Consider the following 15,099-nt stretch of genomic DNA (forward strand, 5'->3'; position numbering starts at 1 on the left):
CAACTGGATGAAGTCAGATCTGAGCTTATGAATGCTGAAATTATTGTTATTGATGAGATTTCAATGGTTTCAAAACCCCTTTTTGCTTATGTGGATGCAAGAGTGAAACAAATCAAAGGCACTCAGAGACCTTTTGGTGGAATGTCCATTTTAGCTGTACATTGTTTCTTGTTTCTGATAAGTAGGTAAAATTCGTTTTTTTTTCTATAGTCTATTCGTTTCAACTTCATTTTAACTTTGTCAGCACAGTGTTTTTGCTATTTGTGGGTAAATCCCATGCCAGCTGTAGCAGCTAGAGGGCAGAAGGGCAGTGTCATCTAAGCTGATGCTTACAATGCTCTGAGGACCTTTACTGAGGTACTAATACTTTTGTGTTTCTCAACTGCGTATTCAGGTGACTTTGACTTTTGAAGAGCACCTTGTCTACCAATCAGAAGGCTGGTGGAATGATCCCTGAGCCCTTTAGTGTGCACGAAGTGATCCTGGGAAACATGGAAGCCTTCATTTTCTAACATCCACGTCTTTTATCCTGTGCAAGACGCACATGCAACATTACAGTCAAATTTATTAAATGTGTGCACTGGGCTATTATGTATACCATCAGTATACTGCCTTTCCCCATATCTGTGTACAAGGATATATACTGACCTCCAGCTGAACTAGAGAAACTAGGGAAAAAACACATTTGGACATGAAAATTGTTATGAAAAAATACCAACAGCCTGCAAGAGACAGAAGAAAGCGAGTGGAGGACAAGGAGCACGGTCCTCCACTCGCTTGCTGGGTATGAGAAACTCACTGCAATGAGAAAAAAAAAGAACAAAATGCAAATACTCCATCATCCATGGGACAGTGCCAAGAAACTGGACTGTAAGTGGTGACACCCAGCAGTGATAGAAGTCACCGTTAATGAAAGATACAGTGACATAACGAATATTGGAATATGTTTAAATTAACAAGCTATGACCTACATTTTCCCATTTTAATGTTTTCTTGAAATTTAATTTATTTATCTGTTTATTTCATTTTTTAAATTGTGATTATGAGCATTTTGCAGCCTATGGTAGTTTGGAAAACTGTAAATAATGACCTTCGGTTTAAAGATTTGTGCTTGCTCAACTACAGCCATCTAGTGGCTACTTGAGATAGTGTAAATATTTGAACCCAGACTGCCATATTTCATTTTGAAAGCCCTCATCCTTTTAAAACTGTGCTTTCATTTAGACTCTTGAGATTCACTGTGCACAGTGATCACCACAGTCAGTCTACAGACTTTGTGAAATGGCTTTAAAGTGAAGCATAACACATTTTCTGTCCAGTTTTTAGTCTATATTTTTTTTAATGAGTGGAACAACCTTAAATAAGATTAGACAAGATATATCTTATTTAAGATATTATCTAAGATTGTATATTTTACAGTTCTTTACAAAGAATAAATATTTAACAACTGTTAAAAGGAAGGTGGTTGTAGTGAATTGGGGTTTGCAGAAGCTCTTTTCACCGTTACAAAACAATGCAATACAACTGTGAGGCAACAGTTGTTGTGAACCGTCATCATATAAACTGAACTGAACTGCTGCCCATCGTCTTCAACGCAACAGTAGTTTTTATCACCACTTAGCTACCTTTCAGCCCAGCAAGCTTTAAACACAACACTGCTGTTGATTCTGTTCTTCTGGACGTAGCGTTTTCAGAGGGAGAAACGTTTCATCACTCATCTAAGGGGCTTCTTCAGTCTCAGCTGACTGCAGGCTTCCCCAACCTTACAAGCAGTACATTTGCACAATGACTGAAACCAGCCCACTGAAGGAACAATGGGCTGTGAGGTCAGTTTTATAATCATTAATATGCAAATTCTCATGACCACTGATCAACAGCCACTGATCAAAGCTAATTGATTACTGACATGCAATGAGCAATGTCAGTATTTATAATCTCTTCTTTGCTTGTTAGCTTGCTTTTAACTTCGCTAAACAGCTACCCGATGATTCAAAAGAGTTTTTAAAAATCAAAACTGAGTTATTAAGTGTATGGTCATTCTGTGCTCTTTCTTCTGTCTGTACCTCCACCAGGGGTCTGATACCTGACACAGAGCCCAATCCTAACAGCTCTTATAGTTGTCAGTATGAGGCTGCTGTCACCAGTTTCCTCTGTGGTTTGTTTTTATGCAGTGTTGAAGCATCTAACTGGTTGCAGGAGGGACAAAATGGGCTCTGATTGTTACTGGCCTGCCGTCCACTGAGGGCTTCATCACAGCGACTCTGTTTTTGCATTCTAAGGCACTGTTTGGTCTGCTTTGTTAGAAATAAGCACAACCATTTCCGCCCCTGAATGTGACTCATGATTTTTATTTTGTCCAGGTAAAGGCAGAGAGTATGACTGTGCATGACCAAATGAAGTCTGTTTTCACAATCTGGAGGCAGTTCTTTCTCAGAATCATATAAACATTTCAAACTGTTTTTATTGATGTGACTGTCTGAGTTTGATGCTGTGTGGTGCATTCGAGTGCAGTGTTAACAGAATATATATTTATATATTAAGATATGTGTATCATGGTAATAAACATTTACACAATTGACATTTTTATCTATGTTATTTACAAAATCAGACTGAGTAAAGAATGGCCAGCAGCACAATTCTGTACTTTTCTTTTTTGCCAAGTGAGCGTCTTATTGATGCTTTATTAGGAGCAGGACCACCAGGTTTGTACACAATGTTAAACAGGTATCACAAGCAAGTTTTCAGTTGTTAAGGGGTGAGATATACACATCAGACAGCAAATGAATGGTCAGTTCTTAAAGGTGATGTGTTAAAAACAGAAACAATGAGCCGATCTGTGAGGGGTGAGGGCTACATGAGCGATTCAGAGCACAGCAGCAGGTTATACAGAATGCTCGCAGAATACAGAGGCGATGAGCTGCAAACCGCTAAAACAAATTGTGGTGATCCCATCTGCCCAACCATCTTCTTATTTGTAATTTCTTTAAGTAGTCTTCAGGAATAGTTCCCCTGGAGAACTTAAAGATCGTCTTTGGATGGTGGCTGACTTTTATTCTACTCTCTGTCAAGATGATCCCACACTGCCTCAGTAAGGTTGAGGCTCCAGGGAAGGCCAATCCATGACTGATGATGACCTTAAGAATGTCTTCTGGAAAGCCAAACTTTCACTGAGACCATTTCTGATGAGGCTTCCCTGAACAGTAGGTGGTTCAACCGAAGGGCCAGATACATGTTTTGGGTCTTTGCTGGATTTTTTCCACAGCTTTTGCTGTTCCAAAAACATCTTGCTTTTAAAGATCAGCTCTATAAATTCTCTCTGTTCTTGTTTTGTTTATGTATAAACAAATATTTGTTTATTCTAGTCATGCTATTTAAAGCTTTTACATTACATGTGGTGTGTGTGTGTGTGTGTGTGGGGGGGGGGGGGGGGGGTATAATTAAAGGACAGAGTACAAATAAAAATTTGTAATGTATGGATGTATACAACACCTAGAACACACAAATTCAAAAATACACAGATACAAAAATCATATCTTATTGTGGTGTGTATGTGTGTGAGAGAGAAACAGAAAGAGTGTGAGTGTGTGTCTTTGTAATGAAATTCACTTAAAAATGTCAGGAGACAGACACTAAGATTAGGCTTAAAACTTTCCTTTTTGCTAAAGCACAGTTAGGGCTGGATCAGGTGACCCTGAATCCTCCCTTAGTTTTGCTGCAATAGCTGTAGACTGCTGGGAATTCCCATGATGCATTGAGTATTTGTTCTTCAGTTACCTTTCTCACTCACTATGTGTTAAAAGACCTCTGCACTGAATCATATTTGTTATTAATCTCTGTCTCTCTTCCACAGCATGTGTTTATCCTGTCTTCCTTCTCTTCCCCGCCCCTCCCTGAGCCTGGTTCTGCTGGAGGTTTTCTTCCTGTTAAAAGGGAGTTTTTCCTTCCCACTGTCACCAAAGTGCTTGCTCATAGAGGGTCATATGATTATTGGGTTTTTCCTCTGTATGTGTTATTGTAGGGTCTACCTTACAATATAAAGCGACTTGAGGTGACTATTGTTGTGTTTGGCGCTGTATAAATAAAACTGAAGTGAATCGAACCTGCAGAGGTATAAAAGGACCCCAGTAGATTCAGACCACCAACCTTATAGCTGTAATGTGACAGTGCTAACCGGTGCTGTTCACCTCATCTGTGGAAATGCTCTAGACAACAGTTACTTTCATTCAACACAATATCAGGCCCGAGCAGTATTTCTTGTTGCTGATCAGTAAGTGCTTTGGGAGTGAGAACATGTTGGTGATTCAGAATGAATGTTTGAGCTTTTTAAAAAAAATTGGTTTTTCAATACAACAGAGAAGTCACATAAATCACTGTATTTGATTTTCATTTTATTTTTTCCAAGTGATACATCTACATAAAAGACTTCATGGCCTCGCATGACAAATACGGTACAGCTTTTTTAATCCCCCCCCCTTTTTTTTTTTTTTTTTTTTTTTTTTTTTTACAGCTATTATAAGATCTGATATGATGAACAACATTTTTTTTAACATTCTGCAAGATATGTATAGGACCTAACAGGAGGTCAGTATACTGTATGCCTCACCCAATAAAGCCTTACCTTTAAAATAAATGTCAACATCACAGTTCTGAATGTAAACCAATAAAACAAAACAAAAAACAAACACTTTCGGAAGCCTTCCCAGAAACTACAGAACATAATGGCAAACAACAATATTTTGGAAAATTTAAGGATATAAAGAAACGTCATCTTTAATCACGTGAGACTCAAAAGCCTCCTGGCTGGACTCTGTTCACCATCCACACAAGCACACTCACACAGATCAGAGTTTGACATGTGTGGCCAAGGTGGCATGGCACATGAACGCAAATGGCTCGTGCTTTTTTTTTCTTTCCAAAAAATAAAAGCAAAAAGCGGTGTGTGGGGGGGTTAAACTCGCGACAGAATAGCAAATCTTAAAGCTTATGTCTCCGTTCCATGAGTGACAGAAAGACAACTGAATTACAGTCAGGTGTGTCGAAGCACCAGTAGAGTCAGATCAGTGTGTCCTAGAGAAAGCAGGTCTTAAAGGGTTGGGAGTGCCGGCGAGAAGTGGAGATGTTCAGACCAGAGCGGAGCTGGATTGCTGAACACTTCAGAGAGGGAGGGGGAGAGAGAGAGAGAGAGAGAGAGAGAGAAAGCAACAGCAGCAATCTCAGCAGGTGTTAATGGTTCACCACCTTTGTGTGACCATAGGTTGTAAAAATAAGATACTGGGTATGTGAGTCAGCCAAGCTTGAGATGATTACAGTACTGTTAGGCCTTGACAGACAGCTGTCCCTGCCGGGGGGAATGACTCAGTCCATCGTATTTAAGTACGGCAACGTCAAAGTGCTGTTGCTTCACTGCAAGTCAAATGTTTCCCTTATTCGATATGCACGGTTATCACAATTTAAAAGAATACTGCCTAATCAACAGTAGATGGAGACACTAATACAGACTGAGAAACAAAGGTAAACCCCCAAAAGCATGCCCCCCTCCCCCTTTTTTTTTAGTGTTTTACAATAAAAGATCACATCAAACTGCCATATTTCAGTTAAATACACTGAAGTTTCCTATGCAATAATGAACATCAGTCTGCTTTGAGGAGAGTACGACATGCAGGTCCTCTTCTGGCCAATAACCGGAGAGAAATCTGGTCCTTTTAGTGTAATCTTGATGTGCGGCGCTCAAACCCAGAGAGGAGTAATAATGGGTCTGGTTGCTGTGTAGAATAAGACATGCTTTGTACTTTTCTTTTTTTGAGGGGGGTCAGGGGTTAAGGGCAGCAAGAACTTCCTAGCTGCCATCAAGTGAACACGTCGTAACCAGCACAAGACAGCCAGAAATACAAACTATCATTGCACATAAAGAGTTAATCCTTCACTTTAACCGTGTCATTTACAAACCATAATACAGGAAAACGTTTCCTCTGGAAGTGAACAAAATACTTTACAAAAAACAACCACCTTTAGGGCTTCAAATTGTATAAATAAGACAAAGTCTTAAAGACATAAGTCTTCACATAGAAATTTTTACTTTAAAAATTGTTATTAGATAAGATAGAATTTAATATTTTTTCCCATCATATTTTTTTAAATACATATGCAATTTATCTTTTGACTGATGTACATATAGGCATACTGTATGTAGAACCTCAAGTGTCCAAAATGTCTCGGGAAGAATCTCGCAAGACCCAGACGAGGCTACAGTATTTGTACTTTCCCTTATCAAACACATGAAGAACAACAGTTCAAAAAACAAACTTAACATGACTAAAAACTCATCTTCATCTACTGGTACCAACTTCAATTTATAAAATCCTGTTTTTTGTTTTGTTTTGGTTTTTTTAATCGTTTCGACATGTATAGCCTCAGTGGACAGAATACATTTCGACTGTAAAATGTCTTCATTCAGTAATTTCTTGCTATAACACAATATATCTAATAGGTTTTATCTTTAATAAATAAAAGAGTCAAATGTTTGTCTTTTCTTGAGCAGCTGTGTAGTGCTTTCCCAGCACTGCGGCTCCTTTTGTTTTTATCCACTGATGTGTCTGCTTCCATTCACTGCCCGGCTGTGGGCGAGCAGATGATGGACATGCAGCTTCAGCAGAGGAGACAGATGAAGACAGCGAGAGAGAGACAGCGAGAGAGAGCAGTTGGGGGCTATGACTGGTGTGGGTTGTGTAAAGATGGCAGGGTAGTGTTTCAGTTGCCTATCCATCAGTGCCGTTCTTGTTGGGGGTGTTGGTGTTGATTGTGGTTCCATCTGGCTGCTGGCCATCTTTGCGCGGAGGCATCCTCTCGTTTATCCTGTCTAGGCCACGCGCCTCCTCAAAGTTGCGAATTTTCCTCGAGGGAGAGAAGCCTTGAATTGCTAAAAATCAGAAAAGAGACCAAAGAGAAAATTAAAAGAAGGTAGAAACAGCTTAGTAATAGCAGTGCGTCACAGCAAGTATTCACTGTAAACCGCCATTTTTAGCTTTCTCTTTTTTTATTTTCTTTGCCACCCTCAATCAAAATGCATTCCTTGTGGGATTTCATTTGGTGAGCAATAAACACAGTATTTGCTAATCACAGAACGGATGATCTGTAAATACAACACATGCACAACTAAATAATGACTCCTAACGTTCAAGCACCAGTGGGACAAACTACACCAATTAAACACCTCACACGTTATAGACTTACGTTAATGTCCCGAAACGGCCAAGGAAACCAGAAAGAAAACAAGTGCAAATAGAAAAGCAAACTTGTAAGAGACAGTTCATATATTTCACTCATTTTATCAAAGTAAACAGACAGTGAAAACTCAGTGGTTAACACTTTATATGGGAATTATATATTAAAAAAACAAACCAAACAAAAAACACCCTCAAGGCCACTCTTGCACAACCAGATGTCTGTGATTTAAAAAAAAAAAAAAGTTCCTTGAATATAATAATTGAATTTATCAACTTTGAGTTTTGCCATTTCCAACCAGCGGTACTTGGACCTGCATCGGTCACACGGTTGTATAAAAAGATTCCAATTTGAAAACATTTTTGATTTGATATAATGAATATGGTACAAAGACATATTAGTCCTTGTGACAATGTCCAAAATAATCTTATCCCAGTGATAAAAGTTAACACTCAACATGATGTGATAAAATACATTTGTGCACCGATGTAGTTAGCTAACTGTTGATAAAACAGCTCAGAAGAACATACATCACCTAATTAGCTAAAAGTAATTGATGCATAATTAAAAAAATTAGCAAAAAATACAGGTTACATAGGGCGGTAATTATCTGAAATGAATGGTTATGTGTTAGTAAAGTTGGTAATAGTTACATAAGTGAAATGATTAGGCGAACGCAAACACCATGTAGTTAAATTAATTGTCTAAAATTAAAACAGTCAATATGTAAAATATTTAACATATTAATTAATTAAATATAGATTAATTTATATTTTAATTTAGTCAAAAAGCAGCTTAAAATACAGGAAATGTGGTTGAAATTAATAGATAAGTAATCTTAGACTGATAAAAATTGTAAAATGATATTGTTTCTATTATGGCTGTGAATAAATATCAAATAATAAGCTAAAAGCAAAGGACAAGTAGCTGACATATTTACAGAAGTAAATAACAGTTACACAAAATAATTAATTATAATATTTCCCTAAAAGTACAGGATGCATTCCTGAAATATTTATCTAAAAGGTGTGAATGAACAGATACTAAAATTTGTAGACTGATGGTAAATGTAACTCTGAGTGGTAACAGTCTAACGTACGCTTTCATGGCCTAAAAGGTTTACTTAAAAAAAAATCAATTGAAATGAATACATTTGAAACATAACTGAGCTATCTGAGCTCATCTGTTTGATAAACAAGACATAAAAGGTTGATGACTATTTGTAAGTAACGCTCCTGCTTTACCTCATCTACAAAGTTAACTGTTAATGTCTTCTGCAATAGAATATTTTATGGATTTGATGAGATAACTGAGACCTGTTGATCCGCCAACCATCACTGTCGACCAGAAGAGACGAGCGGTGTAGCAACAGCCAAACGGAGCAACAGGATTAGATTCTGAAAATATCCCAGACAGGGATGTCCCCGGTCTTATCTTAACCAGGTCTTAGCAGGCTTTTCTCTGTGTGGGGAGCCACACTTGGCAAGAAAAGCTTATGTGACCACAGCCAGGGACTTCTTATCAACAAAGGACAAATCATGTCCTAAACCTGATCGACAAAACAAAATACATAACCTCTTTATAACAGTCTTTATTTTTCAGACATACAGAGACGAGCCTGATTTAGCTAATGCTGACCTGAATCCTCCAAAGCTTTAAACTATACAGTGGTAGTTGACACTTTTTGAATCTCATTTTAGCAACATAGTCTAAGTCTTAATTAGTGCCGGTGCAAATTTGCTTTTTGCCTGTATTAAAATGTTTTAGAAAAAAGATTTCTGTATTTACAAAGAGAACACAGCAATTACAAAAAGGCGATTACTTATGTTCACTTCTTTCTCATTCAAGCATTTTGTTTCAATTCATGTTCTGTTGCTGTTTCCACCTCATTCTGTCTGTCAAAGAAAACACTAGTGCTGATTTTCACAATGACAGAACCAGTGTTATCAACAGATTCTGATGATGCAAGAGCAACCAGCAATAACGGGATTCACTATAACAGAATAATCAATAGAAATAAACAGAAAGGGGGAAAAATACATATTTGACACACAAAACACAGACAGGGGGATTTGAGCCAAACAGCCAATGCATACCTTTTGCTTTAGCTGCCTCAACGGTAGCTATGTTAATGGGAGTTGAGGAAGGAGGGGGGAAAAGGAAGTCATCAAAGTAGCCAGAGACAGCAAATACAACAGTGTTTAAAAAAATAAACTAAAAAATAAATCTGAACACCCCTGTGGGATAATCTGAAGAAACAGATGGCAGAATATAGGCCAACACCCACGGCTCATTCAAAGGGAGGCAAAAATTCATAGCAACTGTGAAGCGTCACCAAAACACTTAGGCGATTGGGTGGAAAGGTTAGAGTGAAGAAGTCTGCTGGAGTTTTAAGCCAGTGTTGGTGTTAAAGGGTCACGAGGACTTAGGTGTGGAGAGCCAGGGGGGATTTGGTTAAACACTAAGAGTCTAAGATGGGGGCGAGATGCACAACCATGACCAGGCAGTCCAGCTCAACACACATGCAGTCAGATGTTCCCTTTAGAAACACACTCATTTACACATGTACAATCAGCTTCATGCCAAAGTGAACTAAAATAATTTTTACAGCTTTTGGAAACACGACGAATATTTCTCCTTTAAATTTGATGCAAACTGGATTTAATTAGTGCAGCAATGATGTTATGTGTTCATAAAATGCACAGGTATATTATCATCAAGATTGAAACAAACAAGAATCGGAGAATCAAGGAGGACTGGATAAAAATACACACAGCCCCCTGCTCCCCTTGTTTGAACTAGCCTAGCTGATCTGAAAGCTGTGATTGGGGGAACAGACATGGACAATGACATTCTCAGAAAGGTCACAACATGTGGTTTTCCCTTTTGATTGCTCTGCAACTTCTGTGAGCCTCCAGCATGGCAGAGCATGGCTCCCAGCACGTCCTGTGGCAGGTGAGGCCTGGTGCTGACCTTTAGATCAAAGGGTCAGCAGCCACTTCCAGGTGACAGGCTGACCTCCTCGACCAGCCGGCCCACGGCTCAGCCCCAAAGCTTTCTGCCGCATGGAGGCAGGGGGCAGTCAAAGTCCTGACACTGCTTCCTGTGGCGGGAATACCACCATTGATCTCGAACCCTTCAAAGAGACTATAACCGAATGGTGAAGCTGCTGTATCAGATATTCACAGACAAAGCTGAAAACAATCCTCGGATGCTTCTTTTTAACATACTGAAGTTGTTCTAGAAAAAGTCTCCCACATGGCAGCAGGTTCATCCCATCTCAAATCATCGTTGGCCGATTAAATTTTACTGAATTATAAAACACATCCAGGACAGAAGGTCTCAAAAATCAAAAATCTGTAATTTAACAAATTTATTTTCTCAGTTATAATTAGAAGACCATCTAGAAGCTATCTACTGATATTTGTAATGATACAACTTGTCGTACTTGCTCACTCCTGCATGAAAGTTTCTGTGACTGAAAACTTCACATTAAACATTATTGTACATTAAACATGGTCATTTTTGCATTATTGTGAAATACAATTCTATGGTATTCAGAAATTGTCAAACATTTTCATTTGCAATGTGTAAGTTTTTGGGGGGTTAGTGTCTGCTCAAATATGGGACTTTCAAAGACTTCAATTTTCTTTTAAGTCCTATTTTAACTCAGACATGTTGTGATTTATCGTCCCTAAATTAAAGACTCTCACTCATTTTTATGGCAGGGAAAGCTCAGAAAACTGTTCGCACTTTTATCTTTAATAGTTTTTGAAATATTAATGTTCAAAAATGGCCTCAGATTTTAAAGTGTTAAAAAAAACGCGAGTGACAGGTCGATGGACCATTTTCAAAATATATCCAAATATATCCAAACGTTGGAGTGTGACATTTTTATGGATATTGGAGAAAATGTTCTTAAAATTTTTTGATTTGAGATGGAATGGCCTGGCAGTTTTAAAATGTCACTGGGTACTTCTTTGGGCATTTATATTAGGACATGTTGTGACATATGTTTGCATGTATAGGGCTGTATCATAATGTATCTGAACACTTGTCTCTTCAGCGTCACTGAGATGCACAGATATGTCCGTATTTTCCACACTCTTTTGCAACCCAAACAGAAGGAAATTACCAGGTTTATTCTTCAGTAACAGGAAACCCCCAACACAGAAGCTGTGGCTTCTTTAGTTTAGTTGCAACAAAACCAAAGGAAATTATTTTTTGTGAATGTTAACTCTACAGCTAAGCCCATTAGAGATGACTCAATTTAAAAAAAAAAAACAATAATTAGAGCAAACATATTGAAATATGTCAGTTTTTATGACTTCACACTCAAAATGTTGCATCAGAGTTTGAAGCCAATATAACAGAGGAGCAAAGACCTGAAAGTCATCCAACTAATCAGGTGAAATGAAAGCAACATTGCTACAGAATAAACATAATCAACTGCAGGGAAAAAAATGGCAATAAATTAATTTAGTTGCAAAAATTATTACACATACCCACAGACATCAGGGTATCAGAGGGCGGAGTCAGGAGTCCTGACAGTAATACTTCAACCACCATTCTTCTGACTTGCTTCACATGTCAGCAAGTGTATAATGTATATATTAGCATGGATAAGCAGGCTAGGATAACTGGATAACTGCCACAAGAAAATAAGGCCAATCTTTAAACTTAAATCTTAGCAAGAAAAGCTAAGTGTGTAATAAAAGCAAAAACAGGGGGAAAATCAGGTGTGCTTAAATAAACAGACTCTGTGACACAGAGTGAAGAAATGAGCCTGTCTAATTAGAGCTAAGTGGTAAATGGACACAGTGGAAAGGTTACACAGCATAAGAAACACTTACCGCTCTGTAAGGTCTGCTTTCCCCCAGACAACACTCCCACTGGAAGAGTTCCAGTTGGGGTCAGGCCTTTGAGTGTTAACACACTCTCACTTTCCTCCCTAGTCCAAAAACAACACACAGGAGCATGAAGAGCACACACAGTTTAGGTCTCAACAAGCGCAGCGACCCACACCTTGTGGTTTAGAGGCGGTTTTCAAACCACGAGGTCATGAGGTCACTGGATGTTTCACCTGCTCCGTCTCATCCAGTCTTTGTTTGGTTCGATGGACTATCTGCACTAATTGTCTCCAGCCAACCTGCTAGCATGTGCCCTGCTTCTGTAATTGGGTCACTGACAACTTGTGTCAATTTTAGCAGCTGAACCAATATTTTTAAGACTCGGTTCTTAGTGTACAGATTTGTGTTAGCACACTTTTATGTTAACATGTTGCCTTTAATGGGTCCTCTGCTTTTTATTCTATAGAAACTTTGAGACACTTCAAAGGCAAACTTCACCTTTTCTTATCCTACAGAGACATCTGTGCCTTTAAAAAGTGTCATTAGCCTTCTTTTACCCCCCCCTCTCCCTTTCAGTATTCGACATACGGAGGCGTTTGACAAATAGGCTGCTTGTCCACTTGCAGCAGTGTGACGAGCTAGCAGCAGCGCCATTAATCTGGAATAATGTGTAATGTCATTACAGAGTCTAGGTGCATCGTGACTCATCTTGTGCCCGCTCATTAATCCCAGCAGGCCAACGCTGTGTTTTCAAACTCAGCTTCACCAATCCTGCTGCATACTGGCAATGTGGTGCCCTGCAAATTATTTCTGGTATTGTGATGACCCAGTGCACTGAGCTCATTGAAATCCCTTTAGCATATATACATGAACACAAGCATTTCCAACTGGGATTATATTTAAAAAAAAAAAAAAAAAAATAGAAGAAGAAGGGGAAAAAAAGAGAATGTCAAAGTCAAGGCAGACCTGAGAACTGCGAAGACTCGGGCCATTTTTCCCACAGCACGAATCTTGTTCCGAATAACCTCCTTGCGCATCGCTGAGGTGCCGCCTGGAGACAGTGCGTAGTATGAGTTAAGACAAAGCACACCGCACTTTCCATCCCGTGGGAGTGATATTCTTCGCCCTCTTTGGTCACGCGTTCGTTTCAGAGCAGAGTGCGTGTACTTCAGGGACCAGAACTCCCTATTCAGCATCAGCCATGTGTGACAGAGGCTGAATTATGATTAAGCGCTACACATAAATCACCTCCCAGCATTCCATGTCAGTTAAGTGAGTGCCAGGACTCATTATCACTTCATCCAATTTAAAAGCCAAATTAAAATATTCATTCACTGAAGAAGCAGAAATGAATCTGTATAAAGTCTACAACCTAAGCACATGTGCACAGGTGAGCAGGCCACCTATATTTATGGGTTTTTAGACAAAAAACACGCCTTAAACTAGGTTTAGCTTTGATACATGTTATAAATGTGTTAACCTTCTCAGGTCTGACTCACCATAGATAATAATCCTAACTATGCCCTTACCCCATTATTTGTGAAAAATAATTTTTGATGTGTGTCAGTGAGAAAGATTATTTCCTTTGTTTCCTGATTGCCACAATTCTAGAGAACAATGTACTAAAAACAGAGTCTACAATGTGACTAGTAGCTCATCCAGCTCACGATCCATCACAATTCACAGGTTACTGTAATGTGTGAAGAACAGAAAGAAAGTGAGAAGTTGTCTTGTCATTGTTTGGATGTATTTGTCCAAACTAAGAAAAATTCAAACCCACTGAGTAGTTTGTGTCCAGGACACATTATCCTGGTTCATCACCAAGTAAAAGTGTTTGATTCTAGGAGCACTATGAGTATGTGGTCACCGGTAAATATGAGGACAATCCCAAAAGTAAGGTCTCCTATTGTTTTAGAAATACAAACAACCGTTTATTTTTTCACAATATTTACATCACGGGTGACGTGTGGACATGCAGTGTTGTGGCGAATGCTTACGTCTTTCCTCAGCATTCCTCTTCTCCGGTTCTGAAATGGCCTTCTGAGTTTTTCCTGTGATTCACAGTACCTGTCAGCATTTACTGTGGTCCCAACAGGCAGAAAGTCAACCAATAATACCCCCTTTTGGTCCCAAAACACAGTTGCGCACTGTGCATAAGCATTCTCCACGATACCGTGCATCCACACGTCACCGTCAAACTATCGCTCTCCTGCCAAACTTTGGTTGGAACTTCATCCCTCACCCGCCCTACAGTCTGGGCTACGCACCCAGTGACTACCACCTGCTCCCAAAGTTGAACGAACATTTGTCCTGAAGACGAATCTGTGGCGGTGGCGAGCAGGTATGACATGGGCATTGTAAAACTGCCACAGCATCTACAAAAATGCATCGACCAAAATGGCGATTATGTAGAAAAATAAGTCTTCAAGCTTTAAAATGATGTAAATATTATGGAAAATTAACTGTTGTTTGTATTTCTAAAACAATAGCAGACCTGACCTTTGGGATTGCCCTCGTATAAAAAAGTCTGAAAAGACATCACATCGGCTTGTCGTAGCTTTGATCGTATTACTGACTGGTGACCAGGAGGTATCGTGTTAGGAAGAGAGGTGGACTGCCAAAGATTGCTAAATAAACAGTTTGCCTGCATGACAATGCTTTCATTTCAGCTTCTTCTCAATTTAGTGAGATTACCACTGTGGAAAAACACACTGGCAGTTCTCACTAATAACCTTCCCCAACTTAGTGGGTTTTTTTCTTGTTTTATTTTTGTACTGGTCCCAGTCCATTGGTTATATTTATGAGTAAAGAGTAAAGTATTCATCAGAAACATTTCGAGATGAACGTTGTCTTCAGTAATAATAGACATGCATTTTTTTTTTTTACCTACCTTCATAAAGGTCGTCTCCCTCTGACATGAGCTCATCGTCGGAGCAAATGTTGAGTACATTCACCAGCATCTCCGTCACTGTAAATGAATCATAGAAAGCTCAATACAAGAATCGTTGTCGGCCTCCAATCCACTTTT

General features: G+C 39.0%; 1 protein-coding gene across 4 annotated transcripts in view; it reads right to left on the reverse strand.

The window, feature by feature from the left end:
* Positions 1 to 4,373: 4,373 nt before the first annotated feature.
* ppp3cca (protein phosphatase 3, catalytic subunit, gamma isozyme, a) overlaps positions 4,374 to 15,099 on the reverse strand; it is a 34,656-nt gene continuing 23,930 nt past the window's right edge. The window contains exons 10-14 of one of the 4 annotated variants that reach the window (XM_026187062.1): positions 14,962 to 15,039; positions 13,038 to 13,122; positions 12,075 to 12,172; positions 9,318 to 9,344; positions 4,374 to 6,916 (exon numbers count right to left, since the gene is read on the reverse strand). In XM_026187062.1, the coding sequence (XP_026042847.1) occupies positions 6,756 to 6,916; positions 9,318 to 9,344; positions 12,075 to 12,172; positions 13,038 to 13,122; positions 14,962 to 15,039 (449 nt within the window). In that variant the 3' untranslated portion in view covers positions 4,374 to 6,755. The remainder of the gene's footprint in view (positions 6,917 to 9,317; positions 9,345 to 12,074; positions 12,173 to 13,037; positions 13,123 to 14,961; positions 15,040 to 15,099) is intronic. The other 3 variants (XM_026187063.1, XM_026187065.1, XM_026187064.1) reach the window with 3 other exon arrangements.

This window comes from Astatotilapia calliptera, chromosome 12, assembly GCF_900246225.1.
Source record: "Astatotilapia calliptera chromosome 12, fAstCal1.2, whole genome shotgun sequence".
Taxonomy (NCBI): Eukaryota; Metazoa; Chordata; class Actinopteri; order Cichliformes; family Cichlidae; genus Astatotilapia; species Astatotilapia calliptera.